This window comes from Lactuca saligna, chromosome 7 (genome assembly GCF_052625555.1).
Source record: "Lactuca saligna cultivar CGN05327 chromosome 7, ASM5262555v1, whole genome shotgun sequence".
NCBI classification, from domain to species: domain Eukaryota; kingdom Viridiplantae; phylum Streptophyta; class Magnoliopsida; order Asterales; family Asteraceae; genus Lactuca; species Lactuca saligna.
In genome coordinates this window covers 32,290,661-32,316,078 of record NC_136423.1, presented here as the reverse complement: position 1 = coordinate 32,316,078, position 25,418 = coordinate 32,290,661, and the positions used below count along the sequence as shown (strand labels likewise).

The 25,418-nt window shown below is 34.8% G+C and overlaps 2 protein-coding genes across 2 annotated transcripts; one reads left to right on the top strand and one right to left on the bottom strand.

Annotated features, from left to right (window-relative positions):
* The first annotated feature begins 6,932 nt into the window (after window positions 1-6,932).
* LOC145003766 (coatomer subunit zeta-1-like) lies at window positions 6,933-9,126 on the top strand. Its single transcript, XM_078962679.1, has 7 exons — window positions 6,933-7,044; window positions 7,571-7,730; window positions 7,880-8,027; window positions 8,127-8,204; window positions 8,464-8,548; window positions 8,752-8,807; window positions 8,902-9,126. The coding sequence occupies exons 1-7, from the start codon at window positions 7,042-7,044 to the stop codon at window positions 8,906-8,908; spliced, it is 537 nt and encodes a 178-aa protein (XP_078818805.1). The 5' UTR covers window positions 6,933-7,041; the 3' UTR covers window positions 8,909-9,126.
* Window positions 9,127-10,246: 1,120 nt separating this feature from the next.
* LOC145004399 (uncharacterized) lies at window positions 10,247-15,393 on the bottom strand. Its single transcript, XM_078963308.1, has 10 exons — window positions 15,006-15,393; window positions 14,185-14,228; window positions 13,970-14,087; window positions 13,758-13,878; window positions 12,648-13,216; window positions 12,285-12,570; window positions 11,824-12,088; window positions 11,576-11,722; window positions 11,008-11,487; window positions 10,247-10,934 (listed from the first exon to the last, which is right to left on the bottom strand). The coding sequence occupies exons 1-10, from the start codon at window positions 15,190-15,192 to the stop codon at window positions 10,617-10,619; spliced, it is 2,535 nt and encodes an 844-aa protein (XP_078819434.1). The 5' UTR covers window positions 15,193-15,393; the 3' UTR covers window positions 10,247-10,616.
* Window positions 15,394-25,418: the final 10,025 nt, after the last annotated feature.

The window sequence follows — 25,418 nt, the reverse complement described above, 5'->3', positions numbered from 1 at the left end:
ACCCGCGCCAAGCGACAGGCACGAATAGGTTTTTCAAAAATTTAGTTTATAAGTTAGTTGATTTAAGTCATTAATATAACACCCAAAATGAAATATTAAAGTTAGGTTCCAACACAATATTTTTACAATTCGGAAGAGGGATGTCGTAATCCAATCGCAAAATATTTGAAGGTATGTAAATGATGATTCACCGATTTCCACCATGAAAAACGAAAACGAATTTTAGGTTTTAAGTGAATTGAAATTCCTAGATCCTTTGAGATTCATTGAACTTTTCAATGGCATGTTTAATCTTGATTATGCCCTTCAAGTTTGTGACTGAGATGCCGATGATCGCAAACAATGTGTGAATAACCATGCAAATTAGCTTGGTACTCTCGGTGTTACATATCACCTAATCAATGTGTCGGTTAACCATATATGCTTCATTGATCCATGATTAGCATCAAGCTATCCTTTGCCACACATTGTTAGTCCCAAATTAGTGTGTCGGTTAACCACACACACTCCATTGACGACTTAACAATGTGCAAAGTGCAATTTCATGGGTTAGCACCAAATTCACATTTTTCCTAAGTAACTAAGATTGAGAATTTATAAATGTTTAGTTACTTTATATTTCATTATACTTTTAATGATGATTTAAATGTCCTGTCAACCCGCTCGGCTAACGACCCTCCATTGGTCAAGAGTGTGGTGGGTAAGAGTGTATACCCAATGGCGGTCATATTATATGTCGCTTCCTTAAACACTCCTTATAGACCAGCTTCGTGAATGAGGCCTACTAACGGTAAGACTGACCTTTAACTTATACATATATAATATATTAGACTTTTAATTTTATATAGTATAAGGGTGTATTTTAAACTTTTAAAATACTTGATGGTTTAATCTATTATTAAATTATACTCTTAATTTAATTAAACTTAAACCATATGATTATGTATTTAATAATATTTTTTTAATTAAACATTTAGGCGACTATTAATAAAGTCCATAAGAGTTAATTAAACTATTCAAAAACATCAATATGCTAAATTAAATTAAAACTATTTAATTAATTTTAAGTTATGAACCCATGAGTTACACTTTCAAATTACTAGAGTTTCTATTAATTCAATGTTTCTTAATTCAGACTTTTCAACTTTTAAAACTTGAGGACTAGTTTTTTTATTCTTGAAAAACTTTTGAACTCCATTACTTAAGGAGTTAATATATTTTATGAAGATGAGACTTTTCAAGTTCCATAATTATCGACTCTTTAAAAACATTAAGATCAATTTAACTAATATTAATTCGTAACTCCTTAAAAAACTTTTGAGTTTCAAATTTGATGAAAAAATTTGTAAATTTTTAAAAACATTTAGATCAAATTTCAAACTAATAAAACAATCATATCATTTTATCTTTTACTAAATTGATCTAATTCAACTATTGTAGCAAAATGATTCAAATTTTACAAATAATTAGTTTTTTCACAAAATCAAGTAATTATCTTAAAATTTTGGCAATCATCATGTTATTGGATGGGGATAATCATTATCATATCAACATAATTGAATTTTATGAACCAAAACAGTTTGTGGTAACGATCCTAATCCAAAATAGGCTAAAAAACTCGAAAATTTTACAACCAGACTGCCCAACTCGTTGAGTTCATGCTGACATAAACCATTTTTTCATTTTGCTATAACTTTGAACATTTAGCTATGCATGAATATAAAAGAAAACTATCCATGGCTTTGATACCACTATTGGGTTTTGGGTACTATAACACTCATATGGTGCACATACAACCCTAATAGCTTTGAATCTAAGTTTTCTCTAGTTATACATGCAACAAAAATTTCCAAAGCTTGAAATCTACAACCAGCATACAGTTTGACATATGAATCATAAAAGTAAGTTAAAAGATTACCTCTTTGTTGTAGCTTGTAGGAATTGGTCTTTCAAGAGCCTAGCACCTCAAGTGTGATACCTCAAATGTCTTATAACAAACCAAGAACAAAAGGAGGAATTTGAGAGAGAAGTAAGGAGACATAAAATCGGTTATATTTCTCTTAGACTTATAGGGGCCGATTTTAGTAAGCTAGGGATCATATTTATAGTTTGGAATCCTTAAGGTTTAAACTTGTAAACCTTAATTCACTTGGACTTTTAATCTAATAACTTATTAGCCTTATGGACTAACTCTTCATGGATTCTCATAAAGATTTAGTCCGTTTCTAATCAACATGGATCATTAGCCCAAACTATAAATATTACTTATTTACCTAATCAGTCCCTGCAAATTTAATTAGTCTCTTTTGACCACTAAATTAATTCTGGATCAATACTAATTAAATAATATGATTTCTCAATTAATATATTATACTTATAATATATTAATAAATCACAAATAACCTCTCTCTCAAATATCCATCCTATCAAATTGTTCCAAAGTGTTACAACCCAAATGGGCCATGCTGTATCGGGTCATGTACATAACAATTGTAGTTATGGGCTTAGACACGTAATCCAACAGGGATATGGTTCTCCTGATGGTATCACCTTAGAAAGATGCCATTCGATTCAGGAAGAGAGGCAAGTTAGGCCCCATGTACTTCGGTCCTTTCAGGGTTTTGGCATGAGTGGGCCAGGTGGTTTATCATTTGGATCTTCTCGAGGAGCTTAGTAAGATCCATATCACTTTCCATGTCTCTCACCTGCGGAAAAGTTTAGTGGATGATTCCACGGTGGTTCCATTGGAGGATATTCAGGTGGATGATCGTCTGAATTATATCAAGAGACTGGTGACAATTCTTGACCGGAAGATGAAAACCTTGAGGAACAAGGTCGTTGAGTTAGTGAAAGTTCAGTGACAACACCGCAAGGGTTCAGAATGGACGTGGGAACCCGAAGACGAGATGAGGGAGTACTACCCAAGTTGTTTGGGGCAGCGGACTTCAAGGACGAAGTCTGATTCAAGTGGGGGAGAATTGTAACACTTGGAATATGGTAAGTTTCCTTTTATCCCTTTATGAAAAATTGTTAACATTTTGGTCCTTGGCTAGTATGCATGGCGTACTCTATGAGTATGCTTAGCGTACTAGCTCTTAGTTGAACGTGTGTTTCATCCACGTACACGGGGCATATGTGGTGTAGGGGCAAACCCTAATTTTTAGAGTTTGCACCCTATTTAATCAACTTAAACCACCTCTTGGAAATTTATTGACCAACCTCCATCTCCGTATATCGTGAAAATGAAACCCTATGTGCATTTGGTGTGATTTGAGCTTGAAAGTAAGTTGGTGTATTCTGGTGAAGAAGAAGAAGAAGAAGATCTTGAGCTTGTAGATCCAGATTTACCTTCACATTTGCAAGCCTTTTAAGGTAAAAATCTCTCACCTTGATGGTCATTTGTGCTAGATCTATTTGATGGTGTTATTTATGCATTTTTGAGTCCTTTAAGTTAAATTTAAGCCTTTGATCTACTCCAGAAGCAATGGATGTTAGATCTTAGCTTCATGGAGGTTCCTTATTCATAAAAATGCAAACTTTATGAAAAATATTGGTCCATGCAAGTGTTAACAACTTTATTGAGCTTCTTTTTTAGTATTGGGTCCCATTAATCCATGCATGGGTGTAAAGTTGCCAACTTTACGTATTAAGCCACCCTTAGGGACTAGATCTGAGAGTTTGGTAAAAGGTATTAAATGTTTAAGTGCTTAACGGAGTGGTTTGGTAGTCTGCGGATTACGCTAGGCATACCTAGTTGGTACGCTGCGCGTACTGACCCCGGACGGAGTACGCTAAGCATACTAGCTGAGTACGCCTCGCATACTCAACAGATGGACCGTTGATCTTGGTGATTTTCGGTGTTGGGTCATGCTTGGGATTTTTAAGATTGGGCCTTATTAGGCCATTATACTTCCGATTTTGGCTTTTGCTAGCATTTTGGGCTTCCTAGGATTTAGGCCCAGGATGGGTTTTGGACCAAATTTGGAAGATTGGGCTTTGGGTTGCCATTAGGCTTTGGGCCTTGGTTTTGGGCCAAGTAAGAAAAAAGGTAAATGGTCTTTTACCCTGATTATTGGCTATGTAGCTTAAAGTCCTGGTTATGGGTCGAGATCTAATTATTAATTGGATATTATTTATATTATTTCACGGCAAGGATTTTTACGGATCAATAGACCAAGATTTATTTGAGTGTTTCAGCAGCTAGAGGTGAGTTTCCACACTGTGTTTAGTAGGTTAAAGGCACCAATGTCAGCCCATGATTTTTTTATGTTTAGGATGCTAGATGTTTGCGTGACTCTTGCATATGTATGTATTTGTATGTTTATCGGGCGTGCCCTGATGACCATTATGTATGCTATTTATATTTGTGATTATTGCATGTGTTATGTGTTTATCTGTTATATGTTTATTTGTGTATTAGGTGGGGCCTAATAACTGACAGATCTGTATACTGAACGGGGCCCGATGACGAGCGGGGCACAATATATGTTAATTATGTATGGTGTGTAGTGTTTTGAGAAACTCACTAAGCTTTGTACTTACCGTTTTCACTTTATGTTTTCAGGTACTTCTGGTTCGAAGGGGAAGATCCTAGGATGATTGCATTGTACACACCACCTCGTTCCACATTTTATATTACTCTGATTTATTGGTATGTTATTGATACACTTTGATTCACCAAGGTTTCTACGATGATGTTTTGGATAATAGTTTTATTAATTTAAAAACGAAAAATTTTAGTGATGGTTTTGAAACAATTGTACTATGGTATTTTGGATATTATATCCAGTGATGGTTTTGAAACAATTATTGAACGAAATTGATAGTTTTTCAATAAAAAAATTATTTTTTTTTTGGGCTATTACAAATATATAGAAATACCTAAACCCTAAGGGCCTTAAGCCTAAACCCTGACCTATACACTAACATATCCCACAATTTGATCAGGAATAGGCAATTAAACTGGAAAAAAACATAAAACATAAAATATAGATGGAGATTAAAATAACTAGAGCTTCGGTGGCGAAGTTAGCACCAAAGACGGTAGGGTTCCGCTGATATTGACTACATGGAATCTTATGGGCAGAAAAAAGGAGGCCAACAGAGATCAAGAGTTGGACGTATCAATTGTAGCTATGATAACGGCCACATTTGCAAGCGGCGACGACCAGAGCTTAAGGTAACGTCGATGGCAATGGCTTTATCGGTTAGAACTAGATGCAACGATGATGGGAAAGAACCAATGATCCGAAAAAGTCAGCATCGAAAGACATTGGAGAATGCAATAGAGGCTTTAACAACTATTTATATGACGGATGTGTTCTTTAGGATGAGAAAGATGTGAGAAGATTTGAGAATGGGAAAAAAATAATTGGATAGGAAAGGCACTTTCGACGACTACAAGATAAGGTCGTTAGAGGCGGAGAACAACGACCAAGTAGTCAACAGCAGAGGATTTAACTTAAAGCTCTGATATCATTGATAGATGATAATTTGTTTGATTACTTACATGGCAATTACATAGAAATATCTAAACACCGAGAGCATTAAGTCTTGGGCCTAAACCCTACCCTAACCTTACACACTAATTGTTTCTTCGAACAAGTTAAAATCAAAACCAAACTATTTGTGACATAAAAAAATCACTCTTCTACTATAAAAAGGTGTAAAGGTAGGAGGGGGGGGGGGGGGGGGGTTAGGGAGGGAGGGAGGAAATTTGTTTTTTTATTAAATTATAACAAAAATTAAACAAACATAATAAATATGAAATATGTACAATGACTTAAATCAAACATTTGATTGAAAAATTGTGATATTAAACAAATGATCAGCCTTATATTTATACGAACAAAGTTAGGGCTTAGGGCCCCCACATCTAGAGGGCCCCACAAATCAAGGAGTCCATGTATGTCCCTAATCGGCTAAGGCGCTAAGCTAATCGTAACATCAAAAAAATGAGGCGCTTAAACTTCTATCTTCTTCCTCTCCATTCTTTAATTCTAAATACAAATTTTGTGAAGTTGAACCGTTGTTGAAATACTTCTTCTGATTAACGGCACGAGGCTGCTTTGGTCATTCCTTCTGTTGTTCGGCTTTTTCCTTCTCCATTGAGGCCTTCTCCAATAGCCATAAACGGTAATATATGTCAATAAGTGTTGTTTTTCACTATCTTGAACATCTCCACCATGTTTCTGCTTTAGCTTCCCAATATTAGGTTTACTAATCTTGTCAAATTTCACTTGAATTATATGTCCATTAGGATTGATTATGCTCTTGATTATAGATTGTTTCTGCAAAGATAGATTGCAGACTTGTAGTCAAAGGGTCCTAAAGTTTTGATTCTCTTCGAGCCATCAAACTGGTTGAGTCGGCCCTCGTTAAACACTACCAAGAACATTTTGGAACGAAGCATTTGGAATAAAGTTTTCATTTTTTTTAACTAAAAAGAAAAATTATTTATAATAGTTAGTTTACTAATTTCCTTATAATTAATCATACAAGAAGACTAGATTACCCTTTGAACAACCTTCCCACTCTGGTAATCAATAAGGTTAATTCTCGTTTCTTTTCTTTTTCTTCATTCACAAAGCAACCTCGCTCTTTTTTTTCGATGGTTTATTCATCAATCTACAAAACTAATGTGTGAAGGAAAAGCCCACTGCAACTAAACAGTAGTAAAGAATAAAACAGAAATGACTCAATTAGTGAATTCTAAACTTAACATATGCTCACGATATCAAATTTGTTTAAATAATTTTAAATCATAATTCGTGGAGCACCCTCATAGACACCCGTCAAACCGAATTAAATGTGCAAAACCTCGATGGTGCTTTAAAATTGGAAAAATGCAAAGAAAATGAACTAGAAGGGGTGAATATGTAAAATACGTAAAATATGGTGGTCATTTTGAGATTTCCCACCCAACTTGTTCCCCTACAAATACTCTTCGCTTTCTTCATCTGTCGCCTTTGTAGTTTGTACCATCTGAATCTGCCACGAGAAACTAAAGCCGATAAATCTTGACGCGAGAATCTCTCTCCAATGGTAAGTGAATGATCAGATCTGATTACTATATTACACATTGTTGCCATTATATTGGTCGATTCATTTTACCCTTTTTCGTTTCTCTTCGATCATAACTGCATTCGCCATTTTCAATTATCCTCAATATCAATCTGTGAATTAGAAAGATGGATTTATCCAAATTTAGCGATCAATTAGCTATTTTGTCAGTTGGAGGTCCGAATTTGTTCTAAGATCTGTTATCGGGTTTTGCTGTTTCATATCTGTGATCGATTGGTTGTTGAGTTCTAGGAATTGTAAGATTTGTGGGGCTCAGATCTGCACTAATGCAACCTTTCTTTTCAAAATAAGAGTTCTAATTACTTCAATTCTAACGATGGCATTGTCAATAAATTTTAGATCCACTCCTATTAATGGAAAGTCTTAATCTGTTTACAGATTTCGTTGTTGCAAAATGTAGAACTTTGACATGATGTATATATGCTGCATTGTTACGAATTTTTGATGGGGCTTCAGATATCTTTATGTTTGATGCGTCTTGTTGTAGGAGTCTTGCCCTTCTGTGAAGAACATTTTACTTTTGGATTCAGAAGGATTGCGTGTAGCTGTGAAGTATTATACAGATGACTGGCCAACTAATAGCTCTAAGGAAGCATTTGAAAAGTCTGTGTTTACCAAGACTCAGAAGACAAATGCACGAACAGAATGTAAGTATTAAAGTCTCTGTTTCTTTATGTACTTATAGTTTATATTTTTCATATATCCTTTCATTGATGTGCTTATAACTTAACTGAGATTATAATTAGTATAAAGTTAAATGCAAAATATGAAACATTTATCTTGGATTTAATTGCAGCTGAAATAACAATGTTTGAGAACAACATAATCATCTACAAATTTGCTCAAGACCTTCACTTTTTTGTTACTGGAGGTGATGAGGAAAATGAGCTCATTATATCCACAGTTCTTCAAGGTTTCTTTGATGCAGTTGGTCTTTTACTTAGGTACTTTGAAATGAATATATCCGATTACTTCATCTACTTTTTTGATAAAAAAAAATACTGAGTAAAGTAAAATCATCTTAATAAACTTTTGTTTTACAGGGGCAATGTGGATAAGAAGGAGGCTCTTGAAAATCTAGATCTCATTTTATTGTGCCTTGATGAAATTGTTGATGGCGGGTAAGCTTTTAAAGATCTCAACTTTAATCGATAAATATTAGCGCAAATTGTGGAAAATAGCAACATACTTTAGTATTTACTCTCACTACCAATATAGGCAATGTACTTTATTTTTTACCTATAATAGCAACATTTAACCTGAAACATATAAACTGGTTACATTTGTTAGAATTACATATTGCTATTATTGGTAAAGAAATTTAAGTATGTTGTTATTATGAGTAAAAACATGCAAGTATTTTGCTACTATGCTTTGTAGAATCATCCTGGAAACAGATGCAAATGTTATTGCTGGAAAGGTTGCAAGCCACAGTGTAGATTCTGGAGCTCCTCTATCTGAACAGGTGCATTTTTTTTTCTTTTTTCTTAATTAAGTCTTGTATGGATAAATGATGTTTATAAAGTATATGAGAAAATTAAGGAAAAATATGTAGAAAGTTAGGATGTAATGGGAAAGCCTTAATTCCATGACTTTCTCTATTAAGACAATCTTTCTGTATTAAGTGAAATAGCTTAACTGATTATATTACTAATTTTATGTTTGCAGACAATAAGTCAAGCATTGGCAACTGCTCGGGAACATCTTACAAGATCTCTTCTTAAGTAATAAGATCTTGAACTTAATAAAGAAAAAAGATTGTTACTTTTTTGTTTATTACTGAAAGATTCTGACTTTAAATTAATTACTTAATTTCAGTGTATGATGATGATGATGATAGAGTTTGGGAAGAATATGGAAATCAAATGCAGTGGTTTGTTGAGAGTTAGATATGCATGGTAATCTTTTATTCTTCTTGTTGTGTTTCTTATAGGGTATAAATTTGGTTTTTGTATTGAGTACACCATTTTGCTGAATTTGAATATTATTCAATGAATGTTGTTTATTGTTTATAGTGAGAAAAGATGATGAATATGTTTTTTATTTTTATTTTTCCATATAAGTTTTTTGAGATGACTCTGGTTAAATAGTCATAATGACACAACTGATTGACTTAATCAGGCAATGTACAGATGAGTTGAAACCAAACGATTGTGTCATAATAGATTAATAAGATAATCACGGCTTTTGGGGGCAACATTGGATATTAAATGATTCAATTGTTAAGTACTTTGCTAAGAGTTCTCGAGGTTACTTATTGGTTTTTTATAAGTAGTTGGGGTTTCAATGAAATGGACTAAACTCACTAAAACTATATTAACGGTCTATGCATTATGAAAATTTTCATTGATCCAACAAAGCAACTTAGTAGTGCACATTACAAAGCGTTAAGGAAAAACCCCATCAAAGTCATTAAGCCTCTTCTCTTCCTATATTAATCATATATTCGCATTAAGTCAAAACGAAACATAAACATCACATGATCACTCTTAAGGTGGACGGAGATGTAGGTACCTATCATAAATGTGTTTCACCGAGTTAGTATTTTGTGAATTAGTGTTGTATGATTTTATTGAGTTTGTATTTGTTTCAAAATAAAAAATTGAATAGGTCATAAGGTATGAGAAATATGAGTTTACAATATAAAATATGTTGTGAGATGAAAAGAGTAAAAAGAGATAAGGAAAAGCTATAGCACTAATACGACTAGTGGTAGAAAGAAGTGGGAAATATGATGGAAACCCTGCATCCTTAAGAGATTGTTTGGTAGAAACCAAATGATTCATTACTAAACCATTAAAAGAGCTGATTCAATGCTAATTGTTAAGGTTGTTGAAAGAGAAAAACCATTATTTTAAACTTTAATCTACAAATCTCTTACTCCAATAACTATCGGAAAAACTAAGTCCCAGTAGCACATTTCCATATATGGTCCAATGAATAGCTTCAAACTCACTTTTAGCTGAATGGTTCAGATTCAGAGACTCAAACGAGACAGAATAATTCTAGCCTATTAAATCACGTCACTCTAAGTCATTAACACCTTTAGACTCTTAACAGGTTCTAGCCAGCCTTTATAGACGCACACAACATGCACAACATAAATAAGGAAAATACTACATTTTCTTATATAAAAAAAAAACAGCACGATATTAAAACCATATTTAAGACAGCTAAATCACCATCAAATACTATAAATCACTTGACGATGAACGAGGAATTAAAAACCCACAAAACAAACATTTAAAAAAAAAAACCAACAATAAAACAAAAAACAAAAAGTCAAAACTAACGAGAATTAGCACGCACGTCCCTACATCAAACTAACCGAATAGAATACAACCTCTCTCAAGGCAACAAGGCACAGGGCAGCAGCAGCTAAAACCAAGTGTGTAGCAATACACTCTCTTACTTCATTCCATTATTTCATACTTGAAGAATTAACCCCACTTTCAAACTCATTACAAGACCCTGAAAAACCCTTTGAGTCAGGTATTCCCATTCATTCATTCCTTCATCCATCCATCCATCCATTAGTAGCTGTTCTGCCATAGTTGCTGCTGTGACTGCTGCTGTGGTTTTGCTTGTCCCTGGGACCCACCCACACCCACAAGAGAACCATCACGCGGGTTTTGCTGGAGCTGGTGCTCCGGCGAGATCCCCGCCTGGGAGTGGTAGTAGTTTGGGTAGTTTAAAGCGGCACCACCGTATGTCTGGGATGGCTGCTGCTGAGCTTGCCGGAACCCCGTTGGCTGCTGGTTTTGACCCTGGAAACTGTAGTATGTGCTGGCGGGGACAGCTGACATTGTCCGGGACCCGGCTCCGTGTACCCACATTCCCGAGTTGTCATTCTGTAAAAATAAATATAAATTGTTACGTCTTTTTACACTAAGGTAAGCAAAACTACAAAAGAGAAATAAATACCTGTTGAAGAGATAGCAACTGACTGTTCTCTTTATAATGAGCATTCAACACATCATCATAACTTAAAGTGGATCCAGCGGGACCCGCAGCCTGATTAACTTGATAATTCCCAGGAATTGCAGTTGAGCTTCCAAACGAACCATAACCAGAAGGAACAGCTGCAGACTGTGGCAAACTGCTGACTGAAACACTGTTTTTATATTGAGGAAGAACAGCTGCCAGCTGTTGATGATACGTGCTATTTCCAGCAAAAGCTTGTTGAAAACCAGATGGCATGTACGTGTAGCTTTGAGGAAGAAAAGGGTACCCAATCATGTTTGCAAAAGGCCCTAATGGAAGTGTAGGTTGGGAGTAGGGGTGCACTGTAAGGTGTTGTTGCGGGAGAGCGGGGCCCGTTGGGATTGTGTTTCCAGGTGGCGTTTGTTGTTGTTGTTGTTGTTGTGCTGGTTGAGATGATGAGAAAACACCCGTTTTCAAAGCCTGGACAAAATCGTAAATTTGTAATTTTATGTATGATATGATATTGATAATGATAATTGATATCTAGTTAATTAAAATAGTGAAATACCTCTGCCATTGAAATAGTTGAGCTACCATATTTAGTAGGCATCTGTTGACTAATAGGAAATGGTGAGTATGAAAGATCAGATTCTCCAACAGGATGACCATTTGCTGCTAACAATGTGCTTGGTAATGAGTTTGTATATGCAGCTTGCTGCATCAGAAATATATAAAAAAAGGTGAGAAAATAGTAAAAGTAGATTAAAAAAAATTCATCTATATTATTAGTTTATTATTATTATTATTTATTATTACCATGACATTTGAGAAAGGAGTTGGAGTTTGCATCTGTGTAAGTGTCTGAGATTGAGGGAAAGAAGGGTTCAATAGCTGAGTGGTATCAAAGGTGTAACCCTGTCCAGGTGTCGATGAAGAGAAGCTATATTGATTGCCATGTGTCACTTCAGGATTCTCTTGCTTTAACACCTCTGTTTGTGAAGCAGAAGGTAAATCATAATTTGATCTGACTTGATTGCTTTCTGATGTCATTATAGACTCATCATTGTAGTACTCCGGATTTCTGCAGATGGAACTTTACAATTTTAGATAAAGAATCAATGGAATCCAAAGGGTATTTACATCTTTTGCACACACTAGAAATCCAAAGTAATCCTTTTCCAACTAACTTTTGGTCACATTAGTCACAATCCACTCATGCTGAACGACCATGATGAGGATGAGAAGGGTATTTATGTCATTTGTCATATTATTTTTACCTGGTTTCAGAAGGTCCAACAGATTGGGTATCTGGCTCAACAGGAGGCTCTTCTACTTTGCTTCTCATCTGTCTGGATGTGAAAGATCCTGGGAATCCAGTGTTCATTGTGGCACCAAAGCTTCCAAAACTTAAATGTGAGCAATCAGCAGTTTGAACTTGAAGGTGATTTGGGATTACTACAGAAGGAATATCCTCTTCTTCTTCATCCACGTGGCTCTCTTCTTGTATGTTAAGTTGTTGCATGTTTGCACTCACTGAAGCTGCTGACACATCACCTTCTTCAACTGAATAAGTCAAAGACTATTTTTGTTAAAAAAAAAGAACATCATCATAAAAAGGGCTTAAGAATGTAGTGACATACCTTCATTGTGCTCAAAAGCATTATCCTCATGATGGAAAGAGTCCATTTTTTTATACAGATCATTCTCATAAACAGGGACACTTCCAGATGTATCTTCAACATGATTTGTAGTATGATCTTCAAAACCACCTTCATCTTCACCTTGAACCTCATCTGTATGATCACCCACATACTGATGATCATTTCTCTCATATTGCAAATCCAAATGTCCAACATTTTCAGGCTCTACATGAGGCTCCACTGTTTGTATCCCAACTGTTTGTGGTTGCTCAATTGAGGGCCAATCATCAACAGGAGAAACAGAATCATGTTCTTGATGGATTTCAGGAGCTTTAGAACCATATTCTTCAAACTCATAATGTGTTGATGGAGGCTGTGTAACAGAGGTGTTAGTGTTATATGTCTTGTTTTGTGGTCTACCCATTTTCACAATGTCAGCCATTGACTTTTGACCAGGGACACCACCCATCCATGCAGATTGATATCCAGTGGAAGGTTGTTGTGAAACGGTTGTGGGACCCTCGGGTGCACTGAAAGTTGATGCTTTATTTTCATAGCCAATAGAACCACTACATTAGCAAAGCCAAAACCATTAGGGTGTGCAAAAAGAAAATGAATTGGTTTATAAAAAAAAACAGTTTGGTTTTTGGGAAAAAAATATTGAGATTAAGTTTGGTTTTGTATTATATGAAAAGCAACCCAATAGAAAATAGACAAAAGATGTTTGCTTTATGTATAAGTTTTAACTGATAGAGAATAGTGTTTAAGTTTTATTCTATTATTATTTAGTAAATTAGTTTTGTTGTTCAATTTTATCAACATGATTGATTAAGAAACACAAGATGAAAACCGAAGAAAACGGTTTTTAAAACTCAAAATACAACTTTTTAGTTTGATTCGGTTTAGAAAAAGTAAATTCTTCATGGCATCACATGATCTATATATGGGTGTTTCTTTTTGACTAAATACAAAAAGAACGACTGAATAGAGAAAGTAATGGAGAAAGAAGCTTTCCCCATAAAGTCCGACCTTTTTACAATTTGTCCTCAATCATAGTGTTGCTTTTATCAAATAATATTTAAACATCATTCATCTCTATAACATTGTTACCTGAAAGTTGGTGGATTCCGATTTGTGTTAGTTGCAGAAACCCCATAATTTGGAGCAGATGAGCTTGTATAAGAACTTGTCCCATTTTCCCTCCTAGGTTTCCCATGTAAACCACCAGATTCTACAAAAGAACACATTAAATAAGAATTAATGCATAATCATATATATTCAAGTTTACATAAAACCATACAAATATATATCAACTTTTATACCAGAAGAGCTAAATTGTGTTGAACCACCACGTGCAGCATAACGATCTGCACCACTTCTGCCACCACGGCTTGAAGTGCTACCACCACCACGAGGCCTGGATTCTGTGGTATCCTTAAACTAAACAAAAACAAAAGTGATAAGTAAATAAGTAAATGAGAAATTGAATAACATATAATGAAGTTAATGGGATAGGACTTGATCCAACTCTACACACCTCCTTTTTCTTTTCTCGCTTGCTCTTCACCTCATGAAAAGGATCTAAAATATGAAAATAGAAATTTCATGTTAGGAGTGATGTTTTAAACTTATTATGTATATACAAGATGGACTTTGCATATGGTACTACTTATTGTTTTCCACTAATTTGAAAAAAAAACATAAGAGTTTTGAAGAGGTTTCATGTGAATCACTTGTGTTTACCCAAAAACAGGATCACTGTATATCAAAATATATAATGAGTAGTTAGAAAAGATCATACAAAAGGCATAAAGGTAAGAACACACTCTGGAAATTGCCACTAAAATCCAGAGCCATATGTTGGTTTTAAACCTTTCATTACCATGATACATTAAGAAGATCCTCCAAATTAAAAGTCTTGCTACTGAATTTCTAGGAAAAAAAAAGTATAGGAAAAGAGCTATAATAATTAATAAATCAATCTAGTTTTTCTCATATTTAGAAACAGCAAAACAAAACCCACTTAAAAGACATACAATGCTCTAAATCTCCATGATCAACTCATGAAAAGGAAATTTTAAAGAATATATGTAGTTGAATATTTCTACACATAGAGAGTTCCAGTTTCTTTGAGTACCCTCTAAATTTTATTTTTTTGCAGTGATAGACACCCTAAATCCCACAAAAGCAATAATCTTTTGCTTGTATGACAAGGGAACCTGCTTCAAACTTTGTAGTGCGAGAACGAGACAAATAAAAAAAATAGACAACTATTGTGAAATCTTTAGAGATTATCATCGTAACAAATAAAACAAGATATGAGAAATTCAAAAGCACGAAAAGCAATTTCTTTTTCACCTTGAGAGAGGAGCCGATTAACGGCTTCGTTAGGGTCCATATTACAATCTTTAAGCGCAGAGTAGATCTCAGCTTCCGAGACTCCGTTTACAATCTCCTTGAGACTCTGTACCATCTTCCTAGACGCCGCCGGTATTCCTTGTACTCCTCCGCCATTATTACCTCCGCCGCCGCCTCTGCTACCCATAGTTCTTATCAGATCTAAACTCGACGCTGCCGCCGCCGCACCACCAGCGATTCCACTCCCAACAAAGCAAGAATCTGTGAATCCGTTCGTGTTTAACACAGTTACACGCAGTTCGAAGGAGAGTGATGAGTACTAGTGGCGATGGAATCCGCCGCGACCAGAAGAAGAGATATAAGAAGCTTTCGAAAACCCTCCACTCGCCCACTCCTCCCCTCTATTTATTTTAATTTTTAATTTTTAATTTTTTTTTTCTTATTTTTTTTTTTAGTAAGGTCTGTTTTGGGGAATTGATTTACATAAATATTATTGGTAAAAAAACAGCAATAATCGCCAAATATAAGTTATTCTGCTCAAATATGATATGGAGCCAAGCATATCGTGTATGCTAGAAGAATGGAATTGAATAAGATAATATAAATAGAAAAAGTGAATTAAGCTTAAAATAAACAAATAAAATGTGATGTGGATGTGGATGTTTGGTAAAAAAAATATGAAACAGCTGTAAAAATATCATATAGTTGTTATTTTTTATATAGTTTAAATTTTGGTTTAGATTTCTACCTTTAAAATTAGATATTTTTTATGGTTTGACTTCTTATCAAATTTAAAATGACTTTTATATTAGATTATAATTCGCGTTAAACGCGAGGAAGACATAAAAAAAAAAAAGTATAAATCATTGAAGGACATATTTGTAGATAAATTTTTATGTTAAAAGGAATTGAATGCATTAATGGATTAAAATAAATTTATTCAATTCTACAATACATATATTAAACAAAATTAATAGAGTTCATCTTATCTCACCCCTACCATACCCCTTTCTATGTAACAACCCAAAAATATGGATAAAATTTTTGTTTTTAATTTCATTCAAATCACACAACATTAGTAGCAAAGTAGTCAAAAGAGTATCATAATAACATATTATCAGAGTACAAATTCCCGACATCTCTAAATGCAGAAATCATAGGGTGATGCAGTGCGATAAGGTCGGACTCTTCCTCTTAGATTTTTTTTTTTTTTTTCTGGAAGTACCTAAAATATAAACTGAAAATTGTAAGCACAAAGCTTAGTGAGTTCCCCCAAAATATCACATACTGAATAAACATATTGCCAAGCATGTATGGGTGCTTGCCTACCATTTCGGCATATTTCAACTGGATACTATCAAGCATGTTTGGGTGCTTGCACTCCCCTTCCGTCTATTTCAATCGGATATTGTCAAGCATATATGGGTGCTTGCAATCCCCTTCATTCTATTTTAACGAGATATCGGGTCTATTTCACCCCATACTACTACTACATAATATCATAACAAGAATCACAGAGTTATCAAGCAAATACAGGCATAACTGACAATTGTCATAAAGACAATCATCACACTATATCATAAATTAATGGGTCGACATTAGTGCCTTTGTCTCATAGATACAACGAATGAAAACTCACCTATTGATCGATGATTAACTATTGCTACTCTCACGATCAGTTATATTGGTGCTACTCCACACCTAGATAACAATGCAAGGCAAACCTTAGATTTGCCCTTCAAAACCACAAGTTTACAAAAAGTCAACTTAGGTCAAAAGTCACCGCCTAAGGTAAAAGGTCATCTTTATCCTTACCCACCCTCACATTGTGAGGATCGACTCGACCCAAACCCACTCATTGAGTCGACTTAGTTTCACTCATCCAACAAAATCCTCAGATTGAGACAACCATCTTGCTCACATCATAAGTTTCCATTTCTCACTTCGTGAGATCGATTCTGACCAACTTTGAGCATTAAGCTCTTAATCCTTTAAGACATACATTGGGACTTTCAAGAACACCTTCCTCGACCTTAAGGACCATAAAAATTGTAGCTTTTCAGTCATGCATGTCCAATGCATGACTTATACACTAATTAGGTTAAAAGAATGGTATTAAGATCAAGACTCAAGCTCGGAGTCCAAAACCCACACCAAAACTCAGATCCAAGACTCACATGTAGTATATGTCTCAATGATCCATAGAGTTGCCAACTTTTATGGAACTTATGCATGTTAAACAACCTAACCATGCAAATAAAGGTTCCAAAGCTTAGATCTAGCATGCTTAAGGTAAAAAGATAGAAGCTTTATGACTTACAAATGCTCACAAGCTCAGCAAATCTAAGAGGTAGAAACTAGATTGCCAAAATGAAGCACCGCAAGAGCCTTCTTCCGCTTCAAAGAACCAAAAACCTCCAAGTAAGTTATTCAAAATCACCAACAATGGCCCTAGGTCTCAAGGAAGTCGAAGTTAGGGTTTTCAAGGGGCTAGAGAGTGAGAAAGGATGAGGATGGGCGATCCTAGCCCTCTAATTCCCTTAAATACTCAAAAATTAGGGTTTTGGATCATCAGACCTGGCTCACATCGTGAGGTTCGATAATACAAGTCAAATGGTTAATGAGCATTCTCACGTCGTGGCCACTATGGCTCACATTATGATCCTCTTCTAAAAATGCAAACTTCAAGAATTTAAGTACCTCAAGGATTTAGATGCTACAATCTATCTCTTACTAATTTAACACACACACACACATACAAAATGAAGAACCAAATTAAGATCTCATTGCTTGTTACACTTTAGTTGTTTTTTGGTTGTGAGTTGTATGTATCCATATTCTCAACAAAATTAACATCTAAGAAAAAGAGTTATAAATACCTAGAATCTCAAACATATTCGAAATTAGACAAAAAAAAATTAATGGTTGTAGTCATTACATCGATCTCTTAACCTATTTTAGTCTTTTTGGCACCACGAGCGGTCATCACTCTCCTGTTACAGTTGTATGCAAACCATATTTAGTGTAGAAACCCTTAGTTCAAGGAGATTTTTTTTTATGTGAGAATTTTGCGTAACCGACTCTGAGTCGCTATTTTAGAACACAAAACCATCAAAGATATGTGAATGTGAACTTAGAAAGAAACACCAACAATACATGGCTCCTTTTAGGAATCGATTGATACTTCTACTACATATATACTGAGGGATATAGAGCATAAAGGGATTGAGGACACATTGAAAGCTTTTGAGTTAATGGATGAAATTGTATGATGTCTTGCTTGCTAGATTTTAATTTATTCATCCTGAATTCACAAAAAGACTTGAGGAAGAAATTACTCAGATAAATGTTACATAAAACTTTAAGAACCCCATAGAGAAAAAAAAAATCCAAAGTCCACCAAATATTCCTACATTGATATATTATCGTTTCATTACACTTGCTTATGTTACATAAACTATAAATCTAATCACTCATGGAGATACTGTGAAGGATTTGGAAAAAATAACCATTAATGACCAAAGAGTCCTCTTAAAGTAATACGCTTTCTTAGTCTTCTGAGGACTTTGATGATAAGAAACAATAATAATTAAATGATATTGTTGTTTGAATTCAAAAGAGAAGTGTGTCACTAAGTCAACTACATACTTAGCTTCCTAAGAAAATTCAAAGGGTTCCTCACCAAAGAATATCATTACAAACCCTTGAATTTAATTTCATGCATCGTCTCACTAAGCAAGACTATGTCCTTAATCAAACCACTATTGCTCCCTCTTCAATTGGTTTCTATTGGGACATACCCAAGTTGAGGTCATCTGAGAACTCAATATTAAAATGGAAAACAAGGAGCAGTTCATAAAGGAGTTTAAATGACTTTAATAATTCTTTTTAGGATACACTTAAAGCGGAAGCCAAGTTGGTCTCTATGATATATATAACTAAGGTTCGTGGATACAAAAATAAGCCTTTCCAAAAGGTTGATTCTCTTAATATAAATCTAAGAGAACTAACGAGACCTCCTACATTGTGATACAAGAAGACTTTCAACAGATTAACCCCAAATACATCTTGGTTGTTAGAAAATACTTCTTCCATAAAGTCGAGTCCCATTAAGAATATCAATTTCCTTTCATTGAAGTTAGAATGTACTTGGATTAACCGTAAATCACCCTGAATATGGGCCCAATTTAACAACTTGTGTATTAAAACTTAAAAGTTATTTTACTTGCTATTTTACATTTGCTATATCTTGGATGTGTTTATTTTATTGTATTTCTACATCCTAGTTAGTTATCTATTTAGTTCTTGAGTTTTACACTCGTTTATGGGACCAAGCGTTTAGTTCTATTTAGGATATAGTTTTTATCACTTGGATTTGAAGTATGACCACTAACATAAGAATTTTTTTATAAAGTTTTATGTTATATAAGGGAATAGAGACAACTAGTCTATATGACCATTTTACTTTATATATGTATAAAGTTGAGTAATGGGTATTTATGTCGCATATGACATGACATTGTTATTCATAGGTAGAAACTGTTAGTGGTAGTATACCAAGGTTATTATCATTATCATGGTGTCCGTGCTAAAGCGAAGCATACCCAAAGGATTGAGGAAGTTCATGTCTAGCAGAAGGGGAAGGCCCAAAGGAACGAGTACGTTTATGTCCAGTTTAAGGGAAAGGCCTAAGAACTCCAGCTACTCCTCAGTCCATGTTGACTCAACTACTTATGTTGACCATCGATATTGTTGCGACCATCATGGTTGTGATCCCGACAATTATGCATGTTTCATCAATAACTATTGGTATCCTCCATAAATACGAAACTTGTGTGAGTGTCCAATATAGAGAACAAATGAAAATGTTGAGTAGTCTAAGTGATTTATTTGAACATTTTGACTATGTATTTGGTTCATTCTATGTTCTCGAGTAACAACATAGATCTAGTCTCCATATACGAGGGAATAAGTGATTGGTGGCAGATCATACTTGCAACATAATCAAATTTTAGATCAAGTCATTGATAATGTAAGGCATGTGATTTTTCTCTAGGACACCAACATCCATAATTAGAAGGAGACTGGTAATTTTTTTAATATGAGTGCAAAATTTAGTGATTGTGGAATCATGACAATAATGTTGTGATCTGTAAAGGTCATTGTCATGTTGAATAGCTTTAGCGCCTTGATGTCCTGAAAGAGAGACTTGAGGTATTTATGTACCTGATAGGCCATTGGGTTTTTTTTTTTCAAGATCATCCTGTCGAGAGATTAAGAGATTGTTTCATAGACCCACATCAAATACAATTGAAATAAGTTTTGCTAATTCAACAAGGGCTTTGTCATTTTGTTCAATGAGGTGGTTAGAAACTGTTGTAGTGCGCTTTAAATAATTCTATCCAAGCTTCGTAATTTAGACAATCACGGTTAATAATTAGAGGTACATAAGTTTTGATGTTTGTGATTCCTTGAGTTTTTCTGTTTTGTAGCCATATCTAAAGAGATAGAAGAAAAGATGAGAACAAAAGATTGGAAGAGGTAGGAAATCGAAGTTGCTGTCGATGGAAGGAGGGCAATGGTGATTAGGGTATAATCGGGAAAAGGAAAGAATAAGAACTTTAGGGAATATATATATATATATATATATATATATATATATATATATATATATATATATATATATATATATATATATATATATAGACTAGCGGCGGATGCGCGCGATGCGGCGGCAACGAATAATTTTAGTTCTGAAAATAGCTTATGGGCGGCAATTAGTTTCCCTTCGATGTGTGGCGAATGTTGTTGGTGTTGAAAAGTTTCTATTGACGATTATTGCAAATGTGTTTACATTTTGGTCGAAAGCAATGATTGCACATATTTGATTTTTATCTCGAAGGGTGGAGAATAGTTTCATTATAAATAGATGTTATATTCCAAAGAACATAAATTACATCAACTAATATCATTTATACTTGGAAATTGAGGGCTATTTTTTTCTATTAAATTTTATAGAAAATTTTCGAATTGATAATAATATATATATAAATTAAGTATATAAAGTATATTAATTTTTTATTTGTATTATAGACAAACGTCGGAAGTCTCACTTTTTGTTTATTTGATGTAATGGTCAAGATATACCATTAGTTATATATTAACAAATTAAAAATATAATTTACATTAATGGTTACTTTTATGTTTTGTTATTGAAATATATTTGATCCCTATCTGTGGTAATTAAATACTTAATTTAATTTTAAAAAAATCTTATTATTTCATATAAAATAAAAAATTATAGATGTATCGATTAAAAGAATTGTGTAACATCCGGAATTTCAGGTATTATATTTATTCATTTTATTTTGAGTTTTGTGGAAGAACTCGGTGAGTTGGTGCGTAGACTCGCCGAGTAGAGACGTGATTTCTCACCCGGATTAATGACCGGACTCGACGAGCCGCATTGGTGGACTCGGCGAGTCCACGCTGTTTATTGAAACCATAATTTCTCGGGTTTGGGGCCTATTTAAAGGGCCTTATGGCCGTCATTTGTGCTCACCAGCCCCCCCCCCCCCCCCGAGCGAAACCCTAGTGAACTTCAGCGTTTGGAGTGAGAGAATGAGCCATTGTTGACCTTGGAGGTGTTGTCTAGCAAGGGAAAGGAAGCTATAGCCAAGAGGAAGCAAGAGGGTTAACTTCCTGAAGATCTGAGGTCCATAACATCACGTTTGAGGTACTATTTTCGAACCATTTTTTGTTGAGGTGATGTTCATGTTGATTTAGGACTTATTGAGCCCTTTTGTGACTAGATCTAGTGCTCCCATGGTCCCTTAACTGAGTTAGGTCCTGGATTTAGACCCATGGAGGTCCAGAGTGCCTATTTGTCCAAGCTTTATATGAGTCTATGGAGGTTTTGGTTTGGGATCATTGTGTGTGAGGTTAAAACACCATTTATGAGTCAATAGGTGTGATATGAGCGCCAAGACATAAACTTTACGTGATAAATAAGTTTGGAAAGACTGGATCTATGAGCTAGTGGAACAGATCTGACTTCAGAAGGTCGTTTGGGGTTATGCATGGAATGCACTTGCCGAGTCCATTGGCAGACTCGGCGAGTTGGAGCGAGTTGTTCCGTGTTTTCGAACCAGGCGTTGGGTAAACGAGTTGGGTGAGTGACTCGGTGAGTCGGAAGGGATTCAAAGGAATCGGGTCCTCGTAGGGACTCGGCGAGTCCATGCCAGACTCGGCGAGTTGGGTTGACCGTTGACCATTGACCAGAGCTGACCGGTGTTGACTTGATAGAGTTAGTCAACCCTAGTTGGGAGAGTGTTAATTATAGATATATTTGTGTATAGGAGGACTATAGCTCGGGAGATCGAGCACTAGTGATTTCAGGGATTTACGAGTTACCGAGATACGCAAGGTGAGTCTTCTCACTATACTTTACCTTGAGTAGGTAAATAGAGTTATGTGATACAGTGTTTTATATATATTGATTGTTGCACTGCATTCTTCTATGTGATTTATGTTGTGCATACTTGCAGAGTTAGAACCTGAGGGTTCACAGAGTTTGGGTGCACGGACTCACAGAGTTATAGCCTCGAGTGGCTAATATGTGTTATATGTGGTATTTTGGGGAACTCACTAAGCTTTGTGCTTACAGTGTTTTGTGTTATGTGTTTCAGGTACTAGTGAGGATCGCGGGAAGGCGCCGACTTGATCAGTACACACACGGGATTTTTATGCTATGAGATATTGGGATTGATATATGTTATAAATTGAGTTTCAAACAATAATGCTTTTATGATTTAAAAATGAATTATGTTTTTATAAAATGCGAAAAATTGTTTTGGAAATTTACGTCGTTACAAATTGTATCGATTAAAAAAAGTGTGCAAGCCAATTCTTAAATCATTGTCACCGTATAAATAATAATAATTCATATACTTATTTTTTACACTTGTTTTCTCTATTAGAAAAGACAATCTAACCTTTCAATTGTGCAAAACGAATAGACTAATTGTCTCTAAAGATACGCAACATTAATTACAATCATGAAAAATATCATCTAAAGATACCAAAGGGCTTGTAGCCCAGCGGTATCCGGTGTTGCCCTCCCTACTTGAGGTTGAGGGTTCAAGTCCCGTCGTGGACATAGGTGGATTTAAGGTGTAGTTTAGGAGTAGGTTAGATTTGCCGTTTAAAAAAAAAAAAAAAGGAAACCACAACAATAAAGCATAGTAAAATTCAACATCCGTAAATAAATGAATCTTCATGATAACATCTGACCATTGACCATAATATTATGCATATCATCATTGTAAAGTTCCTGAAACATCAATAAAATGCATTACTGAAAAAAAAAACCATGAAGCACCAAATTTAATATAGTGTAACAAACTACTACACACACAGGAAGTTAAATGCATAAAATAATGGCATTATAATATACTTAAGCAAGACTAATACTTGAAAAGTCTAGACTTGATTGTGATTATCAGGAGCTAACATTGGCTATGTTATACATTTTCAACTAATGAGTAAACCAAACAAAAAATACAGTTTAGGATATACTAAAAGAATAAGAAATCAACAAACTAAAAGAAAATTACTAAATTGAGAAATTTCCACTAAGATCATAACAAATAACATCGTGATCTGAGTAAATTCAGTTAATTTTCCTATGTTTTCTAATAAAAAGTTCAAGGATTAATCATAGACAATGGGACAAAAGAGTCGTTCGAATAAAATCTTGGACATAAAAATATTACATTGATCAAAAATGGCCATGGAAAAATAGAAAACCTGCAGTTTTACTTTTGAATAAAGTAATGGAAAACCCATAAATCTTTTCCTTCATCTAATTTTCGGAAATTATATATAAAAGAGAAGAGCTTGTTTAAATTTTATAAACTCAAGTTTTATAAAATATAAACTTTGCCGTTTGGTAAAAGACAAAAGAGTTTCAACTAGCCCAAAAAGTTGTGCATGACATATTAATTCATACCATATGAATTATTTAATGTTACTTGCTAATGAAAATTATTATTTCCATGAAATAAATAATTTCCAATTTAATTATCAGAGTTTTATTGAATATTTATTAAAATCAATTTCTAATAAATAATATATTATATCAAGTTTTTGTTAGTGTGAGCCATTAGTATCATATGTTAATTATCAATATCACTTTAATATGATTCTAGAGCATACTAGATCTTTCACTATCTGTCGTGTATGGGATGGTAAGGAATGATTTCGAAGACGAAATCTAATTTAAGTGGGGGAAAGTTGTAACATCTATTTCCTAGTATGATTTTTCCTTTTAAAGGCTATGACGTGGTGAAGCCTCACCACCACGTGGCGATGAGTTTTGTACCGCGATGGTTTAATGAGCCACCACGACTTGGTGAGTGTGCCAGGACATGGTGGTGGCTGTTGGGAAAAACCCTAAAGTTTAAGCCTGAGCCCTATTTAGAGATCCTTAACCCCTCTTAGCCTCCCTCCCAACAGCCTCCATCTCTCCCAAATCGTCCCTTGCAACCCTAGATCCCTTGTGTGGGTTTTTGGCCTTGAAGTGTATGTTTTTGGTGCTTGTGAGGGAAGAAGGTGGTGGAAGATTGCATTGTGAGTCCAAAGTAAAGAAGAACTTGTAACATCCATAAAATTCGAGCCAATTTAAAAAAATTTCAATCACTTAAAACCATTCAGTCATCACAATTTGTTTTCAAAATAGTTTAAACATCAGAGTTCCTAGAAATCATAATCATCAATCAAGGAAGTATACGGTCACGTCTTCGCCTTCCCGCGACTATCCGCTGAACCTGAAACAATAAACTGAAATTGTAAGCCCGAAAGCTTAGTGAGTTACCCCCAAAATACCCATACACACGACAATTCACATATAATGACAAACAACATAGTATGGGTCCAATCATCCATCGTGATGGTATACCCCAGGCCCTCAACTACCACGTTGGAATGCCAACATACTACGAGCCCAATCATCCTCAGGATGGAATACACTTGGCCCACAACCATCGGGTTGGAATGCCCACAAATAATACATATATAACAGATACTATGGGTCCAATCATCCATCGGGATGAAATACCCTAGCCCCTCAACCATTGGGTTGGAATGCCAACATACTATGGGTCCAATCAACCATCGGGTTGGAATACCCCAGGCCCTCAACCATCAGGTTGGAATGCCAATATAACCAATCAAACATGTGCACCTATATTAGATAATCATATAACAGTCTAAAAAGACAACATACTAGGGTCCTATCATCCTCGGGATGTAATACCCTCAACTACCAAACAATCATGTGCACATATAATATGTAATTACATCACGGTCTATAGACAGACAAACCGATCTAACAGATCATAACAGCATAACAAC